At 42.9% G+C, this 14,552-nt stretch overlaps 1 protein-coding gene across 6 annotated transcripts in view; it reads left to right on the top strand.

Moving 5' to 3' along the window:
* Positions 1 to 8,327, top strand: part of ARHGEF28 (Rho guanine nucleotide exchange factor 28) — a 346,403-nt gene extending 338,076 nt beyond the window's left edge. For all 6 annotated transcript variants that reach the window (XM_069556181.1, XM_069556182.1, XM_069556185.1 and 3 more), the window contains one exon: positions 7,118 to 8,327. In XM_069556181.1, the coding sequence (XP_069412282.1) occupies positions 7,118 to 7,281 (164 nt within the window). In that variant the 3' untranslated portion in view covers positions 7,282 to 8,327. The remainder of the gene's footprint in view (positions 1 to 7,117) is intronic.
* The last annotated feature ends 6,225 nt before the right edge of the window (positions 8,328 to 14,552 follow it).

Raw genomic sequence — 14,552 nt, 5'->3', positions numbered from 1 at the left:
GATTGGTTTTTATGCCAGATGCCTACATGTTGTTTGTGGCTCGCTATGGGAAATGCAGTTGAGCACAATTAGTGAGAGAGACCAATTTTCTTCGACTCTGAGGACACCTTGAGTTTTGTACAATAAGTGTTTTCCATTAGAAGGAAAATGCTGTGCATTAGTGCTCATGAGAAAAAAATAGTAATTGCCAGTAATGCCATCAGGAAACAATTTTTTAAATGTTTTGCAGTACACGCATGAATTGATCATAAATGGGGAATACAGCTTATTATTGGAACAGACTTGGAACATGAATCACAATTCTTTTTGAAGTGGTGTTATTCTAGGAAAGTGTGAATTTTGATTTTAGGAACACATGCAAGGGATACAGTAATAAGGAGTATAATTCAAAACACTTCATTAAAATAAATAAGAATGGAGCCAAGACCCAGAGGACATGAAACTCTGTTTTGTGAGTCTTGTTGGAGAATGGAATGGGATAAGACACAAGAAAGCTGACATGGCATCACCAATGATCCCAATATTGATTCAACATGCTTTTGTAGCACTGGGCTGCTGGCTGCCTGGCCGACAGGTAATGGGAAGCTAAATTCAGACCTAGAGAGTTAATGTTTATGACGGAAGTTATACTGGTGCTTTTAAGTTGAAACAAAGCTTGTCTTTAAAAATTATCAGGATTTAAAATGCTCTTCTGTTCAGAAAATCCAGAAAAAGGCAAAGACTACTTGCATTAAATATTTTAAAACAATAGACAACTCTGTTCTTTATGACGAATTACTCTTAGGTTTGCTGTTCATAGAAGGGAAGATCAAATGTAAAATTTGACCGTGGACCTTCTCTTCCACTTGTGAGGCAGCTTTCCAAATACTGTACTCTGAGGGCTATTTGTGCTCAAATCAAATACATGTTGTTAGGAAGATTAAAAGTAGAAGGATGGGACATAGGTCTGGAAATTACCCTAAAAACATTCTTTTAAATGCAACTTAAGGTAATAAATTTGTATTCCTTGAGCAAAAAGCAGTTGAGAAATGCATCCATTTGTTGCAATTCTAGAATAGTATTTGGTGCATTACTGAGCCAAAACACATATGAAAAAAATTCTCCCACAATATAAGAAGTTTAAGAGGTCTGAATGATTTTGGTTCCTTCCTTCATGAACTGAAGTCCAGAGAGCAGAAGTGACTTGCCCAAGGTTACATTTTACCTTGTGCTGTAAAAGATCTCATGTCTCAGCTTGGGAAGCACTTCATTCATTTCCAGTGTGAGACATGATTGCATTTTACACCTTGACATTACTGTCTGGTCTTGAAAATAACTGATTATCCTGTGGGCTCAACAGAACAATGATAATGAAGGACTGTTGGAGGGAAGGCTGGATTTCCTTCCGGCTTGTGTCAACTTTTCAGGAGCTGATTCCTAAGGTTGTATGTCATCCCGGATCCCATGTTCTCTTCCTTAATAGTTTGAAATTCCAATAGCAGGTGAGCGGAGTGAAAATGATTACTTCAAATGTCAACCAACAGGTTGCAACAAAGGGCTAAAAATGGGGGGCGGGGGTTTGAAGAACTGTCTCTGAGTATCAGCGCATCTTGCAGCCCAATGGCCTGGGCATTTTCTGCTTCCCACCCATAAGACAAAGGGGATAGAACCTGCCAAAATGTGGGCATTTATAATTTTTAGAAACTTCATGAGAAGACTGACATAGACCCTACAAGAAGTCTAAGGAAATTTCTTGTGAAGGATGAAGTTTTAGGCTATGAAGAAAATTTCAGCGAAATAGGAAAAAACCATATGTGTGCTCAGTTTTGTTGTGCTTAGACTCTTTGTAACCCCATGGACTGTAGCCCACCAGGCTCCTCTGTCCATGGGGATTCTCCAGGCAAGAATACCGGAGTGGATTGCCATGCCCTCCTCCAGGGGATCTTCCCAACCTGGGGATCGAACCCAGGTATCCTTCATTACAGGCAGATTCTTTACCAGCTGATCTACCAGGGAAGCCCATATACCAAGATGGTACTCCTTCACTTAGTTTAGCTAGACTTTGATGTATTTCAGCTTATTTGTTCTTATTTTAAGGTTAATAATGTTCATTCATTGTTTGGAAAACTCAGCAGTGGCCACAGGACTGGAAAAGGTCAGTTTTCATTCCAATCGCAAAGAAAGGCAGTGCCAAAGAATGCTCAAAGTACTGCGCAATTACACTCATCTCACACGCTAACAAAGTAATGCTCAAAATTCTCCAAGCCAGGCTTCAGCAATACGTAAACTGTGAACTTCCAGATGTTCAAGCTGGATTTATAAAAGGCAGAAGAACCAGATATCACATTGCCAACATCAGTTGGATCATCAAGAAAGCAAGAGAGTTCCAGAAAAACATCTACTTCTGCTTTATTGACTACACCAAAGCCTTTGTGTGGATCACCACAAACTATGGAAAATTCTGAAAGAGATGAGAATACCAGACCATCTTGCCTGCCTCTTGAGAAATCTGTAGGCAGGTCAAGAAGCAACAGTTAGAACTGGTTCCAAATTGGGAAAGGAGTATGTCAAGGCTGTATATTGTCACTCTGCTTATTTAACTTATATGCAGAATACATCATGCAGAATGCCGGGCTGGATGAAGCACAACCTGAAATCAAGATTGCTGGGAGAAGTATCAGTAACCTCAGATACACAGATGACACCACCCTTATGGCAGAAAGTGAAGAACTAAAGAGCCTCTTGTTGAAAGTGAAAGAGGAGAGTGAAAAAGTTGGCTTAAGACTCAGCATTCAGAAAACTAAGATCATGGCATCCGGTGTCATCACTTCATGGCAAATAGATGGGCAAACAATGGAAACAGACTTTATTTTGGGGGGCTCCAAAATCACTGCAGATGATGACTGCAGCCATGAAATTAAAAGATACTTGCTCTTTGGAAGAAAAGCTATTACCAACTTAGCATATTAAAAAGCAGAGACATATCTTTGCCAACAAAGGTCCGTCTAGTCAAAGCTATGGTTTTTCCAGTGGTCATGTATGGATGTGAGAGTTGGACTATAAAGAAAGCTGAGTGCTGAAGAATTGATGCTTTTGAATTGTGGTGTTGTAGAAGACTCTTGAGAGACCCTTGGACTGCAAGGAGATCCAACCAGTCCATCCTAAAGAAAATAAGTCCTGAATAGTCATTGGAAGGACTGATGTTGAAGCTGAAACTCCAATACTTTGGCCACCTGATGTGAAGAACTGACTCCTTAGAAAAGACCCTGATGCTGGGCAAGATTGAAAGCAGGAGGAGAAGGGGACAACAGAGGATGAGATGGTTGGATATCACCGACTCAATGGACATGAGTTTGGGTAAACTCCAGGAGTTGGTGATTGACAGGGAGGCCTGGCATGCTGCAACCCATGGGGTTGCAAAGAGTTATACATGACTGAGTGACTGAACTGAACTGACTGAATGTTCACTCTGTTGAGTTTCCAGAGGTATGATAAGGATCAAATTATTTCTTTTATGTCATCGAAGAGAGACAGTTGTATAGATTAAAATGTTCTTTAGAGTTTGATGTTTTATTTCATCATAATAGCGTTTGGTTTTTAGTTGACTAAATTATGATTGTATTAATATTTCTCTGCTTAGTTAAAAAAATGAAGTATTTATTTCTATTTCCAGTAATTTATAGGCATTTTGATCACAAATAAAACTGAATGGTTAATTCTACTCCCCAAGAATCCTGCTTTCTGAATCAGAGTGGTTTTACTTTAACAAATGTTTTTTCAGTTTAGGGTTCTGTATGGTGATCATACTCTCTAGGGTGGAACGTGTGGAAAAAGGTGGCTGACCTTGAGAAATATACAATTGCTGGGCTAGGATTCTTTCAGGGTTGAAATGGAGTAATAAAATCAGAAACCATAGCATGGTTTCTAATTTCAAAGACAGACTGTCTGACCTTGCCTAAATAGTTCAGGTAGAAACCAAGAAGGAACATGAAGAAGGAAATTGAGTTCCCCTCCAGGTGATATACAGCATAACCTTAATACGTCTGGGATTTCAACGTGGGCCATTCATTCACTTTAGGGTCCAGAAGTTTTTTCCTGTATTTTTATTCTTACTTGAAAAAGTTCTGATGAAAAATACCTCTATACCCCCTTTACTCACAAATGAAAAAAATCTCCCTCCCACCACCCATATTTATTCTTTGTTCTCTGTCTTCCTGAACTGGAGCCTACAATTTCAGATAAAAGAATTCTTTCTGATATGGATTTGGTTCTTTGGCTCTTTTCGAACAAGTCTTCTCTTGAAACCATGATGGGGACTTCCCAGAAACCTAGACTCACCAGTGTTTTGGATTCTTTGCTGCATGTTCCGTACCCGAGAGGGAAACGTATATGGACTAAGGGCTTCCGTTGTGCCCTGCTGTGCCACATTTGTCAGCCAGCACTTCCCAGCTGGCTCGTTCAATGGATGATTGTCCATCCTCCATGTAGTGCCTCTTGTGCCCTGACTGCGCCTTCTGTGGGCCAGGAGACAGTGCTGTGGTGTGTGGCCTAAGTGAACTGTTCTCTAATCTGTCAGTATCTGCTAGGTGCAAGTTTTGAGGTGTGTTTTTGTTTTTTAGGTTGTATATAATGTACAACAGTTCAGTTCAGTTCAGTCGCTCAGTCATGTCTGACTCTTTGCGACCCCATGAATCGCAGCATGCCAGGCCTCCCTGTCCATCACCAACTCCCGGAGTTCACTTGGACTCACGTCCATTGAGTCTGTGATGCCACCCAGCCATCTCATCCTCTGTCGTCCCCTTCTCCTCCTGCCCCCAATCCCTCCCAGCATCAGAGTCTTTTCCAATGAGTCAGCTCTTGGCATGAGGTGGCCAAAGTACTGGAGTTTCAGCTTCAGCATCATTCCCTCCAAAGAAATCCCAGGGCTGATCTCCTTCAGAATGGACTGGTTGGATCTCCTTGCAGTCACCATCAGAAGTTTAACTGGAATATTTATTTTTAGAGGTGAAATGGTTTTAAGGGCTGGGACCAGGAGCTGACATTGTGAAAATGTGTGATGACCTCAGACAGGCATAGGAGGAAGAACATTCTAGGTTGATTTATATTGCCCTGGTAGTGAACTCATTGCCTGGGGTTTACTTGATTAAATGAGAGAGGTCCCTAATTTTATAATAATTACTATGTCAGTTTTGAGGAGCTCAGAATGTGTTTTTCTTTCTTTCTTCTTTCTTTTTTTTTTGGTAAGTGACTCTTCAAAATATGGTCCTTAGGGAGATTACACATTTAACATCCAGGGTGTCTTAATTCAGCAAAGATTGTCAGGTCATTTCCAGCACAATGAGGAATGGGGACCGTGAGAATCTTGAGCAGATGAACATGGGGCAGTGGACCTCTGGGTTCCAGTCTGGATTACTTCCTTTAGCCACATGATGGGCAAGAAGTTAACTAGTCTGAGCCTCAGTTTCCCAATCTGTAAATTGTGGGTGATGACATTTGGAGGCTTAAGGGGATGATGACTGTAAACAGCCTGGAACAGCTCCTCTACCCTGTACACAGGGTGGATTTAGAGGTATTTTCAGTAGTTATGTTTTAAGTAGTGAGTGAATACCCTGTATTTGAGGTACAGGATTTGGAATCAAGGTCAGGAGAATCGAGTCACCTCAATGTAAATGGATCGTTTTCTTTGTGTCCCATTGATACCTAGAGTCAGGAATGGCCTGAACCTTTGGACAGAGCTGTGGAGTGCAGTCTCCCCTCCTTTCTCCAACCCCTCCCTGCCCCTCCTTCCCTCCTCCTCCCTTCCCTCCCCCTTCCCCTCTTCTCCTTCCACCTCCCCCCAGGATCCTCCTCAGCTGGCCTGGAGGCAAAGGTCAGCTCCTCCAGGTGACCTGTGTCTACTTCCTGTGGCCCTGGCTTCCCCTGTCTGTTGGCTCTGCCTCCTGTTAGAAGTGAGAAAAGGAGGTGTAGCAAAGGAAGCCGCCTCCCTGAAGATGGAGCCTTGTGAGGACATTTAGCTCTTCATTCCAGCCAGGCCTTGCTTCCTGCTTTCTCTAATAACCAAAGATCCTTGTCAGGAGGGTAAAAATTACAAGCATTTTTGTCATCAGAATAGTGGCAGTTATGTGTATCCATGTAAATAATAGAGGCTTTCAGTAAAATGTGGCAAGGATTATAATGACCTCTTGTTAGCGGCTGAAAAAAGAACAGGTGGGCCTCAGGGCTCTGCATTCTCCCCACCTGGGTTTCCATATATACTCTGCTTTTTGTTCCTCTTGAAACTAGTTATTTGTAATTTTGCCACATGGTCAAGCTTCAGGGAGGGTGGTCAGTGGAGCAATCCACAGAACATGGTTTGTAGCAAGAGTTTTGCTTTTATTTTTTTCAAATCACTCCCCCACCGTCCCCCTCTTTGCCTTCCCTTTAAACCATGTATGAGAGAGTTTAATCAGAAAAGGGGAAAATAGATTATGCCCTGCTGTTGCTAGGTAACCAGAAAAATAACAAACCCAGTCAGAGTTGATATTGAAAGAATTTTCCCCAGGAACCTGGCTACTCTTGCTAAGTGATTCGTGGGGTGTTAACAGATTTGCATACTGGTGAGGCTGCAGGGTCTCAGTCCTTCATGCCCTTTCTCCCTGCCTCTCACCCCACATCAGGAAAATCCCAGGTACATTATTTGAGTCTTCCAGTCAGTTCTTGACTTTGAGATACTCTGAGGGAAGATTCTTGCAGAGGCAAATATGGCTTATTGCACATAGCCAGAGTAGATACTGTATTTCTAGGACATTGAACTCATTTTCAAAAATACCTGGGACCCCTTTCTTAGCAGGTGTGGTGTTTGATCAGCTTGCAAATGGTGACAAGTCTTTATTTGTTTCACATTTTACTGGGAGTATTTTGTAAAGGTTGTTTTTTAGCCTCGGGAGATGTATGTACACCCAACCAAAGATTTTAATGATTAAATCGCTAGATATCTGCTTTGTTCCTTTCTCATGGGACTCCGCCATTCTCTCCATGGCTGGCTCTGTGGGCATGGCATTGCCCAGCCTTTGAGGGCTCCGTCTCTGATTCACAGTGTCACCTGCCTTGTGGGTCTCAACCTGACTCTCCTGTGACCTGTGCTGTCTGTCTGTTGCAGATTTGAACATCTCTCAGACTGCATACCCACTCCTCCATGACTCAAATCCACGTGGCCCTCAGCTGCAGACGTTTATGGCAGAAGAAAAGCTAAATCTACAGAGAGTGACCAGACAAGATGGAGAAACTGGAAATGGAGCAGAAGAAAATATTGTTTACCTCTAATTGTGTTGTTATTTTTCCAAATGAGACAACATACTGGCATTTTGGGGAGATTTTTTTTTTTCCTTTCTTGATGTGTGTGACTGTCCAAACTACTTTAGAAGTAATGTTTAATATTTTGTGCAGGTTTATTTGAGGGGCATGAGTCTAATAATTAAATTATTGAAACAACTGTGTATCATCATTAACTTATCATACCTAATTTCAGATTTCTGGAGGAGAAATTGACTTTAGATAAGCAGGAAAAATTTCAAAGTTATTGGAACCCTAGAGTGGAATCCCTCATAGTGTTCTCTACTGGGTCATCTGGTTTTTGGAATGCCTCTTACAATCGAGATGAAGCACTTTGGATGGAAAGAGTAATATAATGGGCAGACTTTCACAATCATGGCAGCTGGTTAGAGAGCATGGCCTCAGGGCCCTCAAAGGCAGAGAAAGATGTAGGGAAAATCTTTTCTTGGCTAGTCTTGGGACATCAAGGGGGTCACTCACGGTGGTGAGTGTCACAGTCACCATGCAACCAAGGAGTCCCTGTCTGGGCACCTGTCCTAACCAGCTGGCCACTCTGCTGTGGACACAATCTGGACACTTAGGACCTGGACCAGAGCCTATTCAGATGCACTCTCTAGGTCCTAATGTTTGTGGTCTTTCAAGTCACAGTTCGTCATCCTCTTTCAACACAGCCCAGAGGCAGAGCCCCAACAAGTCAGTTTGATGTAAAACTTCAGTAACAAAATTTTATTATTGAAGTGAGGCTTTTGTAATGACCTTGCTTCTGTCACCTGGCCCTGTTTCCACTAGCTCCGGAAGCACCAAGGACAACCACTCACCGGAAGGACCTCTGGCCTGCAGTGATTCAAGGATAAAAGCTGCCCTCTTGGTGGAACTTGCTGCCTGAATGTGCTTTTCCACAAAGGAACATTGGCACATCTTGCCTTCAGGGTAATAGGAGTCTTTTGTGAGAAAATAAACCAAGAAATGTTTTCAGTTTGTTCTTCAGAAGTATATGTATATACTTTGGTCAGTGTCAATAAATATATTTTACCTCAGCCTTTCACTTTGAAATTTTTAAATTGTGTAGAGCCATTGTAAAATATACACATCATACTCAAACACAACCTCCCCTTATTAAAAATGAAGATAAAGGAGAAATACTAAATTCACCCAGACATTGAATACTGCTTCTGGCAATTTTAGTCACAATCATATTACATTCAGAGACTAATTTTCACAGATGGATATGTCTTATTAAAATTTTAATCAGTCACTTCATCTCTAAGATGAACTTCTAAATAAGGTGCATCTTCTATTCCTCAGACATCTAGAGAGAAAAAAAATCTATCTTCCCTCTCTCTCCAATAATGTCTATTCCAGAATTTCCTAGTCTTTGAATAAAAATCTTTTAGATATTTCAGTCTAAATCCTTGCTCCAATAACTATAAATATCTTTCCCTTTTTTTCCTGACAGAGGATATGGAAATAACCATATGTGAAAATAGGTAAAGATGTTCAAAATCCCCATGGAGTTCTTTAAAAATACATGTGCTCAGTTGATTTTCAAGCCCTGCAAACTATGGGACTTTGGGTAGTCACACAGGGGAAGCTTTGGCATCATTTGATATAGCTCTATTCATTGGTTCCTCTTGGTAATTTTTAAATTTAATATTATGACTTGTCAACTGAATCTAACTCTCAATGCTTTCTTGATAAGTTTTTCCTTTCCGCTTTATCCTCACTATGTAATGAGCTCAGTTCACAGTGGAATTCACTCTGTGACTTCAATACAGTTTCACTCATCTTAGGAGAAGACCACCCTGTTTCTCAGCATCATAAATAAGTTGCCCTTAAAGAACATTTCCCACCAACTGAAGATCTTAAAGGAAACCTTCATCCCTTTAAAGATTTGTTGTAGAAAGAAAGCAGCATTTCTGCCCTGTCCCTTCCAAGCTTCATAAATTCATGTGCATCTTATTTGCAGTCCAGGCTTCTCTGTACTTCATCAGGACTGCATAATTGTTGGAGTCCTGTAACACTTTCTAGCCCACTCACAAATCAGAAAAGACTAAAACTACTTGCTGCAGAGGTGGTGGTATATATAGGAAAAATATGAAATGAAGAAGGTGAACAAGGTGAAATCATGGGATTACAGAAAAATGAAAAGGAGTTAGGTATTCCTTTCTGTGACCTAGGTAGGGCTCACTGTTCAAACTTGGAATCAAACTGAAATTATTAAGGTTCAGCCATCTCTGTCTTAATGAGAGAGGAATATCAATTCTGGAGTCTGATGGTCCATTTCCTGGCTGTGTCCTTGGCCTATCTCTTCAACTCTCTAGGTCTTAAGCTTCCTCATTAAAAACAAACTGGGATGATTACCTTATGGAATTGTGAGAATTAAATGATTATGCAATGTGCTTATAACAGAGCCTGAGGCATAATAATCACAACATATTCTGGCTATTATTATCATATCACAAGCTCCTTTAATAATTGGTCAGTCCTTAGGCAGATTGTACCTGCATAGCCAGAAACAGTGAAGGGTCAGGAGTCTGAAGATTTCCAGTAGTAAGAGTGGACCAAGCCTTCATAAGGTTAGCTTTTAACTTATTTGCATCTCTAAACTTCCATTCAACTTGCTCAATAAACATTTATTGACTGTCTGTAAAGACTAAACAATCTCTTAGGAAGCAGGCAAAGATGAACAAGCCTGCAAGTTGTTGAAGACAAACACATGAAAAGAGATACACAGATTGCTATGGGAGCTCAGAGAAAGGGCATGTTGGGGGCCAGTAATATTTAGAAAGGGGCTTTCCTGGTGGCACAGTGGTAAAGAAGGAGCCTGTAGAGCAGGCTGTAGAGCAGGAGCTGCAGGAGACGCATGTTTGATCCCTGGGTCGGGAAGATCCCCTGGAGGAGGGCATGGCAACCTGCTCCAGTATTCTTTCTTCGAGAATCCCCATGGACAGAGGAACCTGGCAGGCTTACAGTCCATAGGATCACAAGGAGTCCTGGCATGACTGAAGTGACTTAGCATGGTCCATGTAGAACGGAGGAAGTTGTCCTAAAGTAGAAGATGCCTGAGGCTTGAAGGATAAGTAGAGAGTTAGAGGGTGAGGAAAAGACATTCCAGGCAAGGAGGGGAAACCCAAGCAAAAGTCCAGAGGTACAAAAGAAAAGACAAATCTAACATATATTTGGAGGCACTGCAGAAGGAATTCCTCCCCTCTGGATAAAATAGCCAGGGAAAAATCCATCTATTTTGGCCTTTTTCAAGCACTCTAGTACAGGTTGTGGGGAAATATGGACATGTCTCTCTGAACTTGGTACTTGATCAGGTGCCATAGAAAGCCACCTGATGGAGGGCTGCTGAAACCCTGGGCAAATCATTATTCAAATCCATTTCACATGCCTTCACTAATCCAGGTCATCTACAAAAATCCTGCATGTCCTCCAAGAGGCACGGAGCCTAAACAAGAAGAGATTTGCCTAAACAAGTTATTTTTCAGGAATTGGAGTCAGCTGTGTTGAAGCTGAGCTGGTTAAGATTGGATAGGCCCACGACCCTCCAACTGGGCATGCGTGAGTGTCTGCTCTGTGACCTTTCATCAGCCAAGGGCTGAAAACTCCACCCTGTTTGTATTAAGTGCCTCCATTTTAGAACATGCAGAGCCCTGGAGCTCAGTTACACCTGAGCAAAACCAGGATTACTGCACCTTTTCCCATCCTTTCCCTATGCTCCCCATGTTTATTTGTTATCCCATAAATACCCCAACTCCCCAGCGAGCCTCCCAACTAGCTTTTCTGGGAGGCGCACTTGAGATGCACTCCTCAGTCTTCTCGCTCTGCTGCCTTAAGAACACGCTCTCTCTTTGCTGCCCGCGTTGGGAGTCTCAGCGATTTTGCTTGCTAAGTGCTAGACAAAAGGAGGACACCCTGTCACCTCGCCCTTCTGTACCCACCTCCGCCATAAAGCAACTGGCTTCTGGTCAAAAGGCTACTTGGGTGTCTACCTACAGATCCTAAACCACAAGAAACTGGAAGTAAAGGGATTACTGGGGGCTACCTGAAGATGCTTATAGGAATAGAGGGATCCAGAAAAATTTGTCAGTTTCTTCTGTGGATGAACTGAAGACTCAGATGAGTCAAAGAAGAGTTTTAAGTGGAGGGGAAAAAAAGGGAGCCAGGGGGAGGGGAAAAGACTCACTTGGCTCGTCTGTTTTGTTTTCTTATCTCCGTTTCAGTAAGCTTTTCTTAAGGTTTTATCTTTTTCTTTCCTTTGGAACACATTCCTGTTTTTGTTTTTTCCTTTTACCTGAGTCTGTGGGGTTTCTGCATAATATATGAAACAGCCATCTCTCCTGATCTTGAAAAATTGGTCTTGCATAGGAGATGAACCTTCTTGTTCAAACCTGCCCTAGCTTTTGGTTGTCTTCCCAACCTTTGGGATTGTCCAAGCAGCCTTGTTTGTTTTTAGTGGCTCCCAGTGGTGGAGATGGTGCTGAAACCTATCAGTGTCTTCAAGGGTGGCAGGGAACCTTAGTCAGTAGCTAGGTTTCAGCTGGTGGGAACCCAGACCCTCAGTCAGCAGCTTTAAAGTGTGTCAGTACTTTACAGTGAAATGTATATAGTGCTGTGGGAATGTGAGCACAAGCCCAGCTGGTCAAGAGAGCCAGGCGATCTGGAGGTGTCTGATGGACGACAGTGTAAAAACCAGGACAGCAGACGAACGTATAAACTCCTTTCTGGGGGATACTGGTAAGCTGGAGCCAGGCAGAGGGAGGACACACAGGTGGCATTCCTGTTTCTGCCTCCCTGGGCTGCAGCTGCAAAGATCAGGGGCGACCCAGTGGGGAATGCCAGTGCAGGGGAGTGGCTTTAGGGGGCCGAGGGTGGGAGGAGGGAAAAAAGCAATTGCACCCCACCAACTTTAGTAAGGGAGAGGAGGAAGGGCAAGTAAGAGGCGCCTATCGGCACCTCCTTCCCCATCCAGGAAGAGAATGCGACAGCTCTGCAGGCTGAGGCTTTAAGATCAGCAAATGAATCTCTTTCACAGAAAGTCGGTGGGCTTTTCAAAGGGCTGCTTCTGCACCAGGCCCTGGGGAGAGGGAGGCTGTGGGCAAGGCTTTTAAAAGCCAGTCTTCTGGGGCTTCCTTGGTGGCGGAGACAGTAAAGAATCTGCCTGCAATGCAGGTAGACTGGAGTTCTTAATCCCTGGGTTGGGAAGATCCCCTGCAGAAGGGAATGGCTACCCATTCCAGTATTATTGCCTGGAGAATTTCATGGACAGAAAACCCTGTTTTTTCCTGTGGATCTTGGTAATCTAAGTCCCATTGGTTTCCAAGCCAGATGTTTCAGGGACTAGTCTAAAGAGCTGTTCAAAACTTAGAGTGCCAAAAGTGAGAAAGAAACCCTTTGTTCCTAAGGGAGATGTTTGTGAGTTCCATCTAGATAGTGGGTTGTCACGCTGGGGCCTTAGGGCAAGACCGCACCTCAGCCTCTGCATCTCACCTCCCTGCGGCCCTTAATCTTGTTTTCCAATGTAATGGAACTGTTTAGCTAGTTTTTAGGTCTTTTTCAGAGACAATTGTTCCGCACGCAGGTATAGATTTAGTGTGCTCAAAGGAGGAGGTGGGATCTCCCTGCATCACTGTCTTAACCACCTTGCGATTATTTTTTTTATCAACGCTGATGCTGTCCCTCACTCCATCTTCATTTCCACTTAGGGCTTCGTGGAAAATGGAAAAGAAACAGGAGTAGAGGGGTCACATGAAAGAAAAATTCCACGATGACCTTGTGATTCCCACCAAGAGCCCAGCACGTTCTTTCCCGACTGCCTCTCAGGCACAGATCTCCCACTACTGAGTGTGATAGAAGCAGTAAAAAGACAGGGAAAAGTCAGACCTGGGCTCTGCTTACTGCAGTTCCCTTGGGCCACAAGGGTTGCACAACGCCACTTACATTGTATGAATTTGCTCATGGAAATCCAAGGTGAATGGAATCTCTTGGAGTTGCACAATCCTGCAACCTTGCTTCTGAGCTAAATTTGCTTACAGATGAAATGGGGATAATAATAGCCGTACCTTGCAAGGCTATTGTGAAAACTGAGTTAAGCCAAGCACAGTAAATGCTGCAGTAACCACTCTCAAACCGACAGCAGGGGTTCCATGGCCGGTGATAGGGGTGGAGAGAAGGCAAGCTTGAGCTTGTGCAAGATCTGATGTAGTTGGGGCACCATTGCTTCAGTTTTTCACAGCCCATTCTCCTTTGCCCTGGGAGATGTCCACGATCAAAGCCTGCCACGATGCTGCACGCAGACTGAGATTGTTCTGAGACTTACTGAATGACCAAGTGTGGAAGATCTTTGGAAATCTGAGCTCAAAGAGGGACTAGAACCCTGAGCCTGTTTCCATTCTGTTTCTTTGCCTCATGAGTTCAAAGCAGTTCCTTCAAGTTGATGACTGAATATTGTTTTGGGTGAAATAACTTGATGGGGGACCATGATTCAGTAGTTTTGTAGAAGCGTCATGGCTCAGAAACTTCAGCGTGCCATTAATCGACTCCTAGTTGTCTACCTACCAATAAAACTCTTTGAAGAGAGGAAAGTCAAAAGTTTTAGTTACAACAGCCAAAAAACTCAGACAATTGTCTGCCAGCAAAGAATGAACTTAGAAGATAAGACTACACTTTTATTTGCTAATTTCATTCGATACCATGGTTCCATTAGAGAACTGGCTCTTATGCCTGTGGGGAGCCCCCAACCCCGCTTCCCTGATGACTCCTCTTTCATTCAATTTGGAGGTATGTTATCGCCAGGGCCAGTGTCTCTAGGCTTTAGAGTTCCAGTCATTTGGAATGGTTTGGGAAGTTCCCCTCCTTACTCAGAGGCTCATTTGGGGATCCTAATGTATATCATAAAAGGGGTCTGATTTGTCTACTGAAATGCATTTTTATTTACCCAAGAGTATGTCTAAATTCTTTTCTTCTCCCTCCTTAGTGGGTTTTGTGTTGTTTGCTTATTCGAAGAAGGACGCCGTGAAGGGGAGAGGTGTCAGAACTCTTGATGAATGGTTTACCTCTTGTGAGCATCTAAGTTACTCAAGTTAAATATTGATTGACAGAAGCTGGTATGGACAGAAATGCCACTTGGGGGCAAATGCCTGTCTTCCTTTGTCCATGCTGCCTTTACCACCACACCCCCTATCAGCATATGACGTCTGAGCAGGTTTTCTGGGTAGTTGTCAGTGTTAATTTTTCCTGTCTCTAACATAATAGCTTCA

This window comes from Ovis canadensis, chromosome 16, assembly GCF_042477335.2.
Source record: "Ovis canadensis isolate MfBH-ARS-UI-01 breed Bighorn chromosome 16, ARS-UI_OviCan_v2, whole genome shotgun sequence".
NCBI lineage: Eukaryota > Metazoa > Chordata > Mammalia > Artiodactyla > Bovidae > Ovis > Ovis canadensis.
This window is presented reverse-complemented; position numbering and strand designations above follow the sequence as displayed.